At 30.3% G+C, this 17,109-nt stretch overlaps 1 protein-coding gene across 1 annotated transcript in view; it reads right to left on the bottom strand.

The window, feature by feature from the left end:
• The window catches only part of LOC132935091 (uncharacterized), a 48,316-nt gene that overhangs the window by 10,986 nt on the left and 20,221 nt on the right, over positions 1 to 17,109 (bottom strand). Inside the window, exons 4-5 of the mRNA XM_061001546.1 lie at positions 15,656 to 15,828; positions 7,697 to 7,720 (exon numbers count right to left, since the gene is read on the bottom strand). Coding sequence (XP_060857529.1) covers positions 7,697 to 7,720; positions 15,656 to 15,828 — 197 coding nt within the window. The remainder of the gene's footprint in view (positions 1 to 7,696; positions 7,721 to 15,655; positions 15,829 to 17,109) is intronic.

Below are 17,109 nucleotides of genomic sequence, written 5' to 3'. Positions count from 1 at the left end.
AGCGGCTTGAGCAGCTGTGTACTTTTAGAAGAGTTGACACTGTAAGTGTGGACAGTTAACTAAGTGGGGGGACCGAGTTCCTTTGCTCCCCCTCCCCAACTTTAACTCCAGATTATTATAGACATCAGTGTCACCGCTGTCATTATAACCGTGGACGCAGACGTGTGCTTAAATGTTTTATGAACAGTCGGCTGGAAACGCAAAACATGAATCATTTATCTCGTCGTGTAACGCTCGCTCGCGGGCAGACTCCCCGGAGAATCTGTTCGCTTGAACTAGGTATATATGTTTAATATAATATTTGCGAATCAGGCGTTTTGGTGATACGAACACTAGTTAAATAATGACGTCATAAAGTTAATCGCAATCGATAATGTGCAGGAATGGCAATTATTAACCACAAACAGTATTAACGAATAACGGTAAACGTAATAATATTATTTAGGTATGTCCTACTACATTCGTACGCGATTTCTTAGCCATAATTTTGATTTTGTGCTTTTTTTTTAGACAAAACAACTGTGAACTGATACGCATGCTCTGAAAATGTATAAACGATGATGTCTTACTCAGAAATAATCAAAATCAGATGATTACTCGCTTCCCCCACCTTCCGGCAACAGCCAACCCGAATATGAGCTGATATTCACAAAATAAAACCTAATAGATATACTTAAACTTCTGTAATATAAGCGTATTATAATGTTATGGTTGGCTATGACGTATAGACATAATGTAATGTAATATTAATTGAAAATACAAGACGCAGCAAATCGAGATTATTTTTTCAACGAATAAAAATGTTCAGTACACCAATATTATTACATGTAAGTCAAGCGGAAACTTTCACACGGAGCGCCCGGCGACAAACGCCCAACGGTCTGACGGCTATAGTGGTTTTTGCACTCGCAAACACACATACAACACACACACACACACACACACACACATATATACAATAACATATAATATATATGTATGTATGTATATGTGTTATAGTCGAACAAGTTTTTGGCCGAAAATTCGTTTTTCCGCGGCGGCTGTTCCCAAGAGGGAAAAACGTTTTCCGGCAAACCCTTGCTTCTACCACGCGACGCCTATCCACACCCCCCTCCCTCAAACCGATCATTGGGACAACGTACTCTCCCACCCCGGAACGACCCGTTAACGTGATATTTTAAGTTCCTTCCGACGGGAAACTTTTACCGCTTTGACGCGTGCATCGCAACACTATACGCCTATATTATATTATTATTATATATATATATATAAGTATACGCCGTCCGCCATGGCCGAGGTTTACCGTTAAACAACGCCCGGCGGACTGTGTCCATATACCCGCGCATGGATTTACGAACCTACGCACAGTAGGTATGTATTTTATATTATAAAGGTATATGCGCGCTACACATAAATGCAGTACAGTATATATCAGCAGCTGTACACTAAAGGTCTATACGGAGTTAGGTATACGCCATCACACAACCTTTTCGTGTCGTCGCGGTCAACTGTAATAAAACATCCGCGTGTGCAGACTCGACCCGCAGCTGACTCTCGTCGTGATCCCCCGTGTTGAATGTGTAATTTGAATTCGCTATATTACGGCGTATGTCTTTAAATGGCAGCCGTCACGCCGCCTGTACGTGGCTGTTCTTAATATAATATGTATATATGTTTGCATGTAATGTTTATCGTAGTAGGTAGTGCATACGTATTATAGTAATAGGTAGACACAGCGTACATACACGATACACGCTTAGGTGTATATATATATATATAAAGGCTAAAGGCTAAACGCGCCCGATAGACGTCGTCGGTCTAAAACCAGCCGGTAAGTCTCCGGAAATTAAACGGCCGCTATATGACCACCGAAAACGATAGTCGTCGACTACGCAGTCGGTATATTGCACATATAATATAGCCGGTAGGTATGTGTGTATGTATAGCACAATATAGACGGACTCGCGGTCGTACGTTTATATTATATAAATCTATATTGCCTATATAATACGACGTAGGTACATAGAGTTTTAAGTGACGGCGGACTGTTTGCTATTATTATATATACACATGTGTTATGTGTGCGTATATATTATCATATAATGTTCGTATATATATATATATATACACGCACGAACAAACCGCGGGCCACCGTTATACACATATTATTATAGACCGACATGTAGGTACCAATATAAGGCATAATACGGAAACCAACCAGCAAATCACGCACTTTTGTGTGTGTAACCGAGACGGCGAAAAGTCAATAATATATAATTTACTTACACAATGTATATATAATATGATTTTAATGGAATTGATGTTAACCATGTTTTTTTTTTTTTTGTTAAATTATACGTACGAAACCTCAAAGAAACGTCAACGTTGTATTTAATACCAACAAACAATGTTTCGCGAACGTACTGCTGCAGCAGATAGGTATAATATAATATATACCCGGATATATACCTATAGTTAATATTAAACCGACTTCCATTTAGATTAATATTTATGCTTACAGCGCTTTGTCTTTTAATATATACGCGTGTTTAATATAATTTTACTCCTCACGTCGAAAACTTTAGTTGTTCGGTAATTGAAGGAATTCGGTTGATTTATCTGGATTTGTAACTGAAGCGTATTGCTTTTTATTGCCAATCGTACCCATTAAATACATAAAACATTTCGGCATCTGCAGGTTTACTAATTATGTAAACTTAACTTTAGACTTGATTTAAAACAACCTGAAGTTTCCTTTTTGTAGGTATATAATATTAAAAACACGGTTGTATAATTTTAATCAAAAACATTTTCATTTTTATCGAAAAGTAATCACCGAGTATAGGCCAAGTTTTTAATCGATTTTAGGAATTCGACGACTTAAAGCAAAGGAAACTTTTTCGCGGTGGAAAACTATACGATCAAAATATAAATATATAAGTATATAATATACTACTTGTACACTGGCCACTAGGCATATTATATTTGTATAAAGAGATTGTTAAAAGTAAAGTAAAGTACCTACATTAAATTAGAATATTCAAAGTCGTTGGCTACGGACAAAAACCGATATAGAGAGAAAGTGTGTGGAAAATGTATAAATATCAAAATAAAAAATCGAATTGAATATTGAAGTAGTAGTAAAAGATAAAAAGAAATGAAAAATTAAATTGTTTGAAATAACTGATCGCATTTGGTTGACGACGCGACGCCCGACTCCTGGCGGTGATGGCAGTGAAATAATAATAATGATGATAATAATAATAATAATAATAATAATAATAATCTTGTCATGCGAATTATATATTAATACGAAAAAAAAGGTTTAATATTATTATGCGAATTGAGACGAAGAGAAATATATTATATATATACTGTAACACAACTATTAGTATACATTATATAGTTTACGTTCAATGAAAATTCCTTAGCGATCGTCAAATGGGATTACCCCAGCCACGTCGTGCAAATGCTAACGATTTTTGCGCACGTACGAGACGGCAGGCCGGTTATTATAATATACGCGTGACGTTTGCATCCGCGAGGTGTTATCGAAATGTTCCTCTCCAAAATCCAAATTACCAAAACTATTTTGCAAATTAGTTATTTAAATTCACAAATCGTTTCGACACTGCTAAGACAGTTCGATAATATTTATATATAAATATACGGTGTGTTGGCGGTAGGTACTTCGCGGTAGACTACGCGCACGACGACCGCATTATGATAATACTTGCAAATAATATATAACTCGAAGGTATATAATATGTATATATCGACGCGCCGCGGCTGAGGAAAACGTGCGCACGTCATTTTTGCGATTTTCGTGTCGAATATCCAATTTGCATACACTTTCGAGAAAAATGTCGGAGAGACTCGACGGGCATAAAAGAGAGCGCCTCTCACCCCCATAATGTTATATTATTAGGTGCGTATTATTATTATTATTATTATTATAACATATTTTGCAGTACTTTTGCGGCTATCGGCGCGGGTGTGTATAGGTACTACAACAACAAAATTACGTCGTCCGTCGGCACGAAAGCCGGCCGCTCGCGTTTATTTCGTTATTGCTGTAATTATTATCGGTAAAATCGCATTATCGGAACGATAATGAAAACGCGCCGGTAATCGAATTTATACAACGTCGTCGTCGACGAGTTTTTATTCGTAGCGTCGGCCGATGGTCCTGCGACGAGATGGCTGTAACGAACACATGGCACACACACACACACACAAATACATACACTGGTAGAATATATATCCGTGTGTGTTTGTGTTTTATTACCGAGCTTGGAGTAAACGCTATTGCACGTTTAAAATTCAATTTATCGAATTAAAAAAAAAAAAAAAAAAAGGAGACTGGTATTGTACGCCTTTTGTAGTTTTGTACGAAGAAATAAATAAGGACCTCGATGAAGTGAGTACCCCACGGCCGAGTGCGGAACACCTAACCTTACGAGAATATTTTTTTTTCTCCCGTTCTTCGGTGATTACGTTATTGCATATTATTACCGAATCAAATTACGTCAAATCATCGTCGTACGTCATATTACAGATCATGACTAAATAACTAGATATGAACACGAAAAATTTGCAGTTTTCACCCGGTTGGCGCATCCCCGCACTATTTTACACACAAAACCATTGCTCGTAGTTCTCCGCAATTCATTGGTCGGCTGCAATGTCAATAGAATATTATATAGAAGCGGAGAACTACGCAATATATAGACGAGGTAAGGGTGGTGTGCGCATCACAAAGTTGTGATCATACCTGTTTATTTAGTCATGATATTATAGATTATAGGTAGGTATTATATAGGAATTAGTAAATAACTATAATAATGTTTGGCATTGATTACAATAATTAATTCTATTTTATAATGTATATTGTATATTAAGTATCATTGTATCAATAATACGTTATGTATCAGGTGCGTAGCCGAGAGAAGTTTGGGGGGGGGGGGGGGTTATGGGGATAATAGCCTCCCACACGATGAGCCACGATTTTTATATTTTGTTTCTTTAATTTATTGTAAGTTTTGTATAAATATTAAATTATGTGTTCTCTAAGTTGAGTGCAAACAATCATATTTATTTTATCATATTATTGTTATCTACATCGTACATTTATGAAGGTATCCGTACAAAATGGCAAAAGTAATAATAGCAATGTAATAATAGCAAAAGTAATAATCGTAAAGTAAAAAGACCGAAAACTAAAGTAGCAAAGTAATAATCGCGAAATCCAAAGCAACGGTGGATAAATGAAAAAGCTGAAAAAGTAGTATAAAGATAATTAAAATATTACTTAGGTATCTAATAACTAATAAGTAATAACATTTACTACTCAAATATTAATATACATTTTCTTAAAGGTGCGTAGGTCGTAGATATAGCCTTTTATAACTTGACTGAAATATGACTCATGTACTAGCTATCACCTAAATATATAATTTAATGCTTATTAAAATATCAAATTTGTATTATTCAATTTAAAAAAGATAATTAAAGTTTTTAAATTAATAACTATGATTTTATATGAAAATCAGACTTATTTGCTTTGTATTTCGCTCTTTTTATTTCACTATTATTACTTTCAATATCTTAGCATCGACTCATTTCCAAATAATCTGAAATCTGAATGTAGGTAAATGTTAACCAAGGACCAAGGATTATAATCAATATTATTAGTTATTATTATCAATAGTATTATATTATTATTTGGTTATATGACTTATTATAGTATTGTAGTATTAAAGAATCAAGATGAAATTTTACTATTGATGAAGACACTGATGAGCAGCCCTAGAACCACCAATCCAACTACATGCGGAAAGAAGTCTTTAGAAATATTTTTTTTTCTTCAACAGAGGAATAAGGGAAGCCATAAGTGCTTTGAAGGTCTATTCGGACCAAAGATCAATTCAAATTAATAAACAAAATTGAAAATACTTTTTTGTTTCTAAAAATTATATAAATATTTTTTATATTACATATTACATATTACAATTATTTTATATTTATTGTATTATATATAACATATTTATTATTACATTGTCTATAAAAATATTCTTACTGATAAATAAGAACTGAAAAGTGAAAAATTCGAACGAATTATTATGTTTTTTTTAAATCCCGGGACATATAGCATTTCGTTGATATATGAATTTAGTAATAAACGAATTCAATAATTTAAATAATATACGCGTCTGTTATTTCTTATTGTATATTTTAATAGTATATAGGTACATATATATAGGTGTATCCATGTATTCGTAGTTCGTACATATTAATTTATCCAATGTCGTTAAAATAGGTCATAAAAATGTGAGTGGCTTTATGATAATTTTTTTTTAATTTTCAGGTAAAAACTTGAGGAATCTTGTATTAAATTTTCAAGTCCTATGTATTAAAATTAAAAACGATAGGAATTTTTAATAACAAAATTTTCAAGCTTTTTTTACTCACAAAGAAAATTGTTATCGTACATAAGCAAAAAAAAAATAACTGAAAAAAATTTCAAATGTTTTGAACTACCTAGATAACACAAAAAGAAAAAATATTTTGAAATTTATATCATATTATATAAAACGTAAATTCAAGTGTCCAAATTTATTTATTTTTGAATTACAATAAAATCGATTTTGTTGTAAATTGTCATCTGGTTTTGCGTAAAAATTCCACGTTTTTCTATATTTTTTTTGTTCTTCCCGAGAGTTTTAAAAGTATTGATTCTCAAAACTACATCTGATTTTCTACCAAAAACTGACCTCAGAGTGAAGATTGAAGCATTTTTCGTGTTTCTTAAGGTGGTGATAGACTGACAAAAAAACACAGACACAGACACAGACACACACACACACACACACACATGCTTGTAAAATCGATACATTCATCACTCAGCTCTGAATCAAATATTAACTCAAGTCAAATTATCAAATTATAATAATTCACCAATACATTTTAATATTTTAATAAAATTTCTTTTGTCTGTTATGAGAGTTATGGGACTGAAAATTCTTTCAAATTACTTGCAAAAATTGTCATAAGTTTGGTCTCGATTTAGAATAGGTATTTATATTAAAAGTAGGTAGGAAAACTTCACTTTTACTAGATGTTTCTATATACGATTCGTATGAGTACATCTTTTGCTTTGTGAAGTCATTATTTACATATGCTTATCAAACTTTATCCGTTATTGGAAATCATTTTATTGAATCTGCAGTTATAACCACTTCACTTGTCTCCAACATCTAAGTCGTTTATTACGTAACTGGTAAAAATATTTATCCCACTGTACCTACCATATCGTAAGAATATAATTTAAAAACATTTTAAAAAGTGAAAATATGTATGAACCGAGTATGAGTAAAAATGCCTACATCAAAAGTTTATTTTAAAATGCTTTATGATGACGGAAGAGAAGATAACAGTTTTTTAGAAGTTTCTGATCATGCAACAGTTATAATACTTACTATAAAATAAATACCGTAGTCAGGATATTCAAATGAAGTATTGCAAAATTACGCGCAATGAAAATAAGTTTAAATAAGTTATGATAAAATAATGCGTACTGATTACTCAACGCGGCAAAATATAGTTACAAAAAAACCACACAACCAATTGAACTTGCGTAGTGAATATAACCTATAATATCGTGTTTTTATAATAATATAATGAAATTAGTACATACCAGCAGACAAACTTTCGGTGTTACCTGAAAATAGAAAAAAAACTATTTAAATAGGTAGCATAGGTAATAATTATAATAATAATAGTTGTATAAAGTTGTATACATCATGTTTCTAAATATATTTAAATAGTTTTGCTAGCTATAGGCACTGATTTTACAGAAATAAAATTAAGTATAAAATATAAATCATTATCATAATATACGTTTGATATTATATTGCATTTTAATTTTAAAGTATATGGCTGAAATGGGCACAAACCTAAGACGCATATTGCGTGGGAATTTGATTTTTCGTTTATAGAGGTAAGAAAAACTATCTTAACTGATCGACGAGTTGTTATTTAAAACTACAACGGCGTAGTTATAAAAAAAGCTGAGATGACCGAATCCATAAATACTTATAAACTCAAGAGAGGGGCCACTTTAAAATTATTTTCATACGTTTCCCAGCAGAGGAAATAACTGCAAAATCTTTTGGATACTTTCTCGTTCGTCCTTTCGAGTATTTAACAAATAGTTTCGAACGGAACCTTATTTGTTATCCTAACGAGAACAATGCCCTGCTCCTACTTTAGTCATCATCATCACTAAGTAATATTTTATTTTGATTCTGTCAGCCCACGGGCGTTTTAATATTAATACTAAAAATAATAATAATAACAGCGATAATAAGCAATTTCGTCAGTTTGACGGTGGAAAATACACGAGTCGCACCGCTCAAAACTTTTCAAATATTTCATTAGATCTCCTTCGCACGAGCACTAACTGGTCGATTCCAAACGCCTCGTTTGTCTGACGGTTTTATCTACAACAAATGTATAGATTTTATCCGTGAGAGGTTAAAAAAAGGGTGATGACATTCTTCTCTAGGATAATAATATGTCGCTAACCATTGCCATCGTCGGTTCTCTCATCACTGAGTACTGACACGCACAAGGTCCAAAATACGTCCTGGTGGTTTGGTGGAATTATTATTTTAATATATTATGTAATAATATGTGTAGGTACCAACATAATATATTGTGTGGAGTCTAATTGTGCAACGTACTAGCACCCAGCATAGTATAACTTTAAGTGAAAGGTTAGGTTTTAACCTCTAAAGGTTATTAAAGATGTTAGGATTTTTATAAAATTATCAAATATAATTAATTTACAAAATATGTAATTACATTTTCTACATTTCAAAGTGACATTATCTTATAATTTACAAATAACTGCAAGACCATAATTTATCATTATTTATAAGCTAATAAATAATAATTAGTATAAATAACTCTTGTCTTTGAAGGTAATTATATAATATAACATAATAATTGATTTATGTCCAAAGAGCTATTTTAAATAACTGTTTAGTTATTATTAGTTTTCTTATATAAAGTTAAACGTTGTGGGATCACTGTTTTGAACAGACCTTTCAGCCAAAAGCTAAATTCGTAGCTGAAACACACACACACACTCACCGCCTGTCAGGATCATGTTCACGGTGGACCCGTCGAACATCGTTTATAAAAATCGTTACCGTTTTTAAAACCAGACGGCGATCCAACCCGCTTGCCCGGTGACAAGTGTCGAGAAGATATCACAACAGTAAATCCCCCCTTGCGATGTCAGTCGTCAGTCGTCAAGGTCCACGACAGCGTCAAAAAGTAAACACGAACGCTGCACCACGATCATTAATAGTATTTTTATAATCAATAATATACTAATGGACACCGAACCACAGAACCGAAGTAGTACTTTATTGTATGCATTGGCAAGGATATATTACATAATTATAGGAATAACGACGGTACGATTATAATAATAAAAACTAAAACCAAAAGCTACGATGACGTCGTCGGATCTGACGGTTTCGCCCTTACATCTGCGGATGAGAGGAATGTAGACCACAGTCTATACAATTTTCCGGATAGTATGAAAACAAAACTAACTTTTCATTATTATCAAAACATTAATAATATTCATTAAATATTAAATTATTTACATTTTTGTTGATGTAAACATACTACTTTATTCCAATATAACTATATTAATAAAAATGGAATACATTTAGGTACTTACTGTAAACTTAGTTAAACATAAAATTTTCAACTCATACAACTATAATTAAAAAATATTTTTTAAAGTAAAATAAGCCATTAACATTTTTAAAATGGACCATTATTTTTTAATTTAAAAATCATTTTACTTATTTTATATATTATAGACTAAACAAAAAAAATTAATGGTCAACATTTATAGTACTGAATTTACTTCCCTTGGTAGTACAACTCCACAGTTCATACAGTTTAGTGTTTGCTTTATGAGTTGAATCAATGAAACGTTTGTTGTAATAGTATAGTAAGTACCTACCATCGTTTTAATAATAATTTTCTATTGATAAATGATTACATTATTTAATTTTTTTTAGATTCTGATGGCGGAGCAATTAATGTACTTATTGATTTTGCAATGATGTGTGTTTGTTTTTGTGTATGTGTACACGATTTAAAGTAGAAAAATGCCTCGATTTCCAATTTTGAGGGTAGTTTCTTATGGAAAATTGTATCAAGTTAGACTTTTGGTGGATCTAAGTTGAAAATTCTCAGTACTTTTCAAAACAACAAGAAAACAAAAAAAATCAGTTAAAACCAAGTTCAAAGCTATTATTCAACAAAATTGAGTTTGTTATTTGGTTTAATTTTCAAAATATTTAGATTAGTTTAAAGATATTGCATATTTATAGTTTAAACCGACATATCTTATTACTTATAGTACCTATAAAAAATCACTTTAATAGCAATATAAATATATCATAAAATATAGGTCCCTACTTACCTAATGTAATATATAGGCGACAATGCGTCTCTATCAGAATTCTACTCAATGATGAGATATACTCAACACCTAATGTACATCATAGTGATTACCTACTTTCTCCCTTTTTAATTTTACAAATAGCTTAATTATACATAATACATAATTTATAGTCGTTGTATTATGCTTAGAAAAAATATTGTTAGTCATACAAATTATAATTTTTAATTGTATGGACTGAAATAGTAAAATATCCAAATATGCTTTGTATAAACTATAAATATATAATATATATATATATAAATGTATGACTGCCAAATATTGGAAGAGTATCTATGGATAATCTACTCGACCAACACTATCTGTAGGTATTTGTGCATCCAGTACCCTACATTTCTATACCTTAAAACCTGCACAGTTTGAGTTCCAATCTACATCGAATAATGGAGTGTTACATTATTTATTAGATTAAATTAGTTTCTTAATTTTACAAATTACAATAATAAATTGTGCGTCGTTGTCTGTTACAACAGAAATATGTTTGAACAACACGAACTTTCTTGAGTTAACAAGATGTTGATTATGGTGCATAAAAAATATAATGATTAGCCTAATTATTTTGGAAAAATAATAATTTTATCGGAATCCTTATTTTTAAAATAAAACATGAATGTCAATAATATATAATTGAATTACCCATATATTATTTTGATATAAATGAACAAAGCTTTGTTTTGTTGGAAATATATCTTTTTATGAATAAAATATGAAGTTTATAAATTGTATGATTGGTGCTTGAAGATAACGTCTGCACTTTATTTGTTTTCTCTTTGGCCCATTCGCAACATAGACAAAAACAAAACGCATTCATTTTTTTTAGTTTTTATATATTTTTTATGTAATCTTTTTGTACAATCACTTATTACAAAAATAATAGAGAATAATATTTTTGAGAGTTCAACATATTGGTTTTGTATTTTATATTTATTATTATTTGAGTTTCAAATTTAAATTCTACTTTGAAAAAAAAGGAAATATCAATGTATATTCCATTTTTAGACACAATATTTGTACAAAATGGTAATTATCTATAATTTTTGAAATATGTAGGTAGTTGATTTTACTTTTACTATCGCTGACATACAAAAAAATTTTTTTTTTAAATTATGTATACCTAAATTTTTCAATTTTAATATTTTAAATATAAAAGTAATGCATAGGTACATCATGATAATGTTTCGCCGTTATTCGAAAGAAAGTTTTTCTAGAGTATTTTATTGGTGATTGTTTTTGGTCTATATATACAGGATTACAACCATTTAACGTAGGATACTTATTATTACATATGATAAGAACTTATTAAAAATATTTCTGTTGCAATTTTGGAAGTAATTATTTTATACCTACTATATTTTTTGTAGGTATCGACGTATCGTATAATTGTTAAAGTTTTTTCTATTTTGATATATTATGTCAAAGAATTCCGAAAAATATTCTACTTTGGAATAAGGAAATAAAAATGCACGTTGTCATTAAAAAAAGTAAAAATATTTACAAAATTGATGATGATAAAAAAAAAAGTAAAATATAATTTTTTAAATGTTGTTTTTAATCTGGGCTTGCAAACGTTATAATAATGTTATAATTGACAAAAAACGATATTGAAATATATACACGTAATTATAACATAAAACGATGATCAAAAATAATTAAATACCGGAAAACAAATCATAACGATTAACAAAATATATTATATATCATTAAACAAAACATAACGCACAACGTAATTTATTGATAGAATATCATTAAACTAAAAATAACGCAAAACGAATTATTTTAAAATCTATTTATTTGAAAGGTCTATTTGTTTAGTAGAAACATTTATTTCATGCAAAAATCTAAGAATTGATTATATTATATTCCATATCCGTGCCATTACCTACCCACATTAGTTATTATTTTTAAAAATAATAGGTGTTATAAACACTATTTTAAATAACGATAAATGCAAAACTTGAATAACGTTTCTAAATAACGATAAACGCCAAAATCCTGTAACGTTTTAATTGTAAACAACATAAAAAGCAAATTTTTTTTCAAATGCAAGCCTTGTTTTTAAAATTATGAAAGAAAAAAATATTTTCAAAAAGGTTTTGGTGTTTTCTAATGAATAGAGTACGAGTATCTACGTTAAGTGGATCGCCCGGTATAATAATATGAATATACTTAGTGAATTATTTCCCTACGCCACACCTCCGCACAGTTTACGTAAATTTAAGTATGTGGTCTGTCCCAGTAATATTTTGGTCATGAAACATAACATTAATATAATGTATAACGTCATTGTATATGAAATTCAAATTTTCAGTTTTGGGTGGAGGGTGGTAATAGTAAAGCACCGATATATAGATAATACTATAGTCCCATCGCGCGTATCCCAGGACGTAGCAGTATATGAGGAGGTATTACGTCGCACATAATATTAGGATTATCATTATTATTGTCATAGGGATTTATGCGCGTGTCGCCGTCGCATACTGGAAAAGCGATCCTACAATGTTTGTTTTCATTTTTGTTCTCTCTCTCTCTCTCTCTCTATCTATCTATCTCTGCGTTGTGCTTCCTCTTCTCTTTCAGAAACGAAAAAGAATTAGTCGCGCGCGCCTAATACGTTTCGACGTTCCCGCGAGAGTCGCGAAAGCAATATCCTCTTCCGGTCCATCACCCCTCTCCCTTCCAATTCGAGCGCGAGCGGACATTATATGACCGGGAAATGCCCAACTCCATAAAGCCTCGACGTTTGGATCTTATTTCGCGGGACCCGGGTGAACGAAATGTACGAAGATTAAACACGTCATACCGGCAAAACTGTTTACAAACCATTTGCACCGGGCCATCGTCGCCTCGACGGATCCCGCCACCATAACCGTCCCCGGGGGACAGTTATAACTTTCCAGTACACGTAAGTGTGTGAGTGTGTGTAAGGTGTATTAACCACGTGTCACTACGATCACTGACCTAGATAAAAATAAATAAATAAAATAAAAATAGGAATAAACTGCGTGTATAGTACTGGATACTTTGGTGGCTGATATCGCTAAGGTCGGTTTTTACGAAAGCGAGCATGGATGTTTCGTATATACACACACGTGGATATTATACTTTAGTATAGAATTTTTACACATAAATATATATACGAGTCGCGAGTATAATAATATATACATAATATACTCGTACCTATATATACACAAACGAAGATTACGTCGTGTATATATACGGAAAACACTCGGAATATTTTACGATATATTTTTGTCATATACGCGTGTATGATACATGTTTAATATGATAATAATATGCGTGTATATTGTATATTATTATATAGAGGTAGGGTACTTTAATATATTATTATTATTATATTATTCACATTTACAGCCTTCATCCGCTTCACCGTTGCGCGCGAGATACTGCCACGCCGCCGCCTGCGTTTCCGTCGCGAAATTTCGGTTGGCCGTTTTTCCGACGATATTTCTGCTCGCGATCACGAATTTAAAGTTTCCCTTAATAATAATTACAAATTCCGTCTCGAGGGCGCAAAACAATTAAAACGATTAAACAAACTATAATTTGTTTACACAATTATTTCTATTGTATGGGACCTGTGTATAATAATATATTATTATTATACAAATTTGTAACGTCCTAGGTTGAATACTATTTCGGATTCCGAAATTGATTGAATAGTTTGTGACTCTAAATAAAGCTTTCATCTTGCGTAAGCGAGTGTGCATATACGCGTGTGTGTAGTGCATTTGCGTTTGTACACTGTTTGGTAAATACTAATCTATAAGGATCGTATATTATGTATATTACCTACCTACTTCAATTAAATATAATGTGAATAAGATTAATTCACTATTATTTGTTTCCGGTGAACCGTGTATTATGTGTTATTTATTATTTATTGTGAACGTCGATGTTATTATTAATATTATTATTATTATTTCTGCAGTCCTGTTCCTGTATTTACGTAATATTCCTATTGGCTATATTACACAACATGATACTTACCTAAAACATACTATATTTGTGTGGAATATGATAAAAGGAAACAACTGCGACGGGACGAAAGACAAATAAAAAAATAATAATATTAAAAGATTGTTATTTACTCGCCGCGAGTAATACATAATAATATACTGCTATGATATTATTACTGGCATTTTTTTTCGATTGTCTATAGTAGGTACCTACGCAATATACAACATGTCAATATAAAGGTACTTACATAATATAGCTATTCAAACAGAATTACACCAAAGTCATAATATATAGCATTATACCAAAGTCAATATTTTTCATTTTCATTTTATCAAAACGTTAAATTTAATTCGTGAGAGCTTAGACAATATCGTTTGTCGAAGAATCATTGATGACAAATAAATCATAATTTTCACAAAACAAACTTTGAAAATTCATATTCCATCGTTTAATCAAACATTAGTTAACTCAACTAAATACATTAAAATCAATACGCTTGTCTTGGAAGTTATTAATATCAAAAGTTGCCCACTAGAAATTAGATATTAGAACGACTAAAGAGAATAAAATTGTCTTTGGATATTACATTTTAAAAATCAAATCAAGAAATAAAACAATAAATTATTCTATATAGGTACCCAGTACTCTCGGAGCTGACATGATTATTTTGTTTATCTTGTTTTTAATGAGATTTGAAAATAAATCCAAAAATATTTTCTTCGCCTATTCTAGTTTTTGAAATTTAAAGATAAAGTATTTTGGACGCTTACGACCCACTTGAATTAATATTTTCCAATTTTTACTTATGTTTGACCAAATGAATAAACAATATTAACTATATGGCTAAATGCATTATAGTATATAAATTTATCACGTTTACCTAGCTTTGATTTATTTTGAAACAGAAACAGTGACATAAAAAAAAACAAAATGATTAAAATGTATTATTTGATTAATTTAAACAGTTTTTTTTTACAACACACAAATAATAGGTACTGCTAAAAATTCGTGAGTATTGTATTTACAAACTCTCGTACTTTGTTAATAAAATGGTTTGATTTAAAAATTGTTAAACTTGTTAACAAATATTAAAACTTTATAATTTAATAATAATATATTTCTTACCAGGATTAAAAACGAATCGTTTTGTGATACTGTATGGAGTACTCGGTATGATGAGTTCGCAAAAAAATGTTGTTCGCGATGGTAATTCGGATTCGGAGAACAACGTGGATACTGTGACATCAAATGCACCATCGTTCTGATAATCCAATATCTCAATAGGCAAAGAACTGTTTCTAAAAAAATGAACAAAATAATTATATCAAACGTATATTTTTAATTTTAAATCAATCAATGGAAACAATTTATATATGACTGAAATCAAACGAATTGGCAATAAAGGCTATCCGATCATTTTTTTTTCAATCAAATAGACATAAACCAAATTACAATACATTCAATAGACAATATTATATAATATTTGAAATAATAATAAAATCTCATAAACATATTATATTTAACTTAAAGTTGGTTCTTGTAAAGCTAAATATTAAATATAGATAGATAATTTATATTATATAATAAGTAGATGATTGGTAGTGACCTATTTGAGATTGCATACGACAATGACTAACAAATGTCAGGCCTAAATAATATTACGGATAAGGTTTGTGTTTTTTTTTTCATTGAAAAAAATATGTTTTATATAATGCTTTCTTATAAATTGTTTTATTGTATCTTTATTATATTTTAAACCCAAAATTCAAACATCTTAACAAAAGCTTAGATATCAAGGAAAATATATAACAGATGATGCACATTACAAGTGTCTTTTTTTACGTTCTTTGTTTAGTCTTACTATTCTTAATATGGGAGTTTTGAACTTTTGATTTTTGTTTTCACAATGTGTTTTGTTACTTTAAGTAAGGATTTTTATGAATATATTAATAGATCTTTCAACTCATCAATCCAAATAATCTTGTTATACGAATCGCTAACATGGATATTTTTTTGTAATTCAAATAAAATTCGTAATAACTAGTAATCCGCTTGTTTATATTGACAATTTTATTTCAGTGGGGCAGGTACTTATAGCTCGAATTCAATAAAATAATTGGTTTTATATTTTCTTTATGTTTGTATTATATTCTTATGGAAAAAAAATGAAATTGGGAAAAAATTAAATACTCACATACACTTTAATTTGTTAAAAAAAAACAAGATAAATATAGCAATATTTCACTTGAGCAAGTTGTTAATTTATTGCTCATAAGTTTTACCAGTCGTTAAACATTTTTATATACCTAGCGAAAATTAGTAATATAATACCCATATTACCTACTGATAAATATTAAATATATTGGTCATTAAACATAACATAATTGAATGATAACATAAACAATTTAAGAATACATTTATTTCAATTAACAAGGTTAATAACTAATAGAGTTAAAAATATATTTCTTACGACAGTTTTGAACTAATTAAAATGTAACAAAACTAAATAAATGAAATGAAATGAAAAAACTGTACATAATTTTCTTCATTTAAAAATTAATTCAACAAAATTAAATTAA

This window comes from Metopolophium dirhodum, chromosome 1 (assembly GCF_019925205.1).
Source record: "Metopolophium dirhodum isolate CAU chromosome 1, ASM1992520v1, whole genome shotgun sequence".
NCBI classification, from domain to species: domain Eukaryota; kingdom Metazoa; phylum Arthropoda; class Insecta; order Hemiptera; family Aphididae; genus Metopolophium; species Metopolophium dirhodum.
Note: the sequence above shows the minus strand (reverse complement) of the source record. Positions and strands in the feature narration are given on the sequence as shown.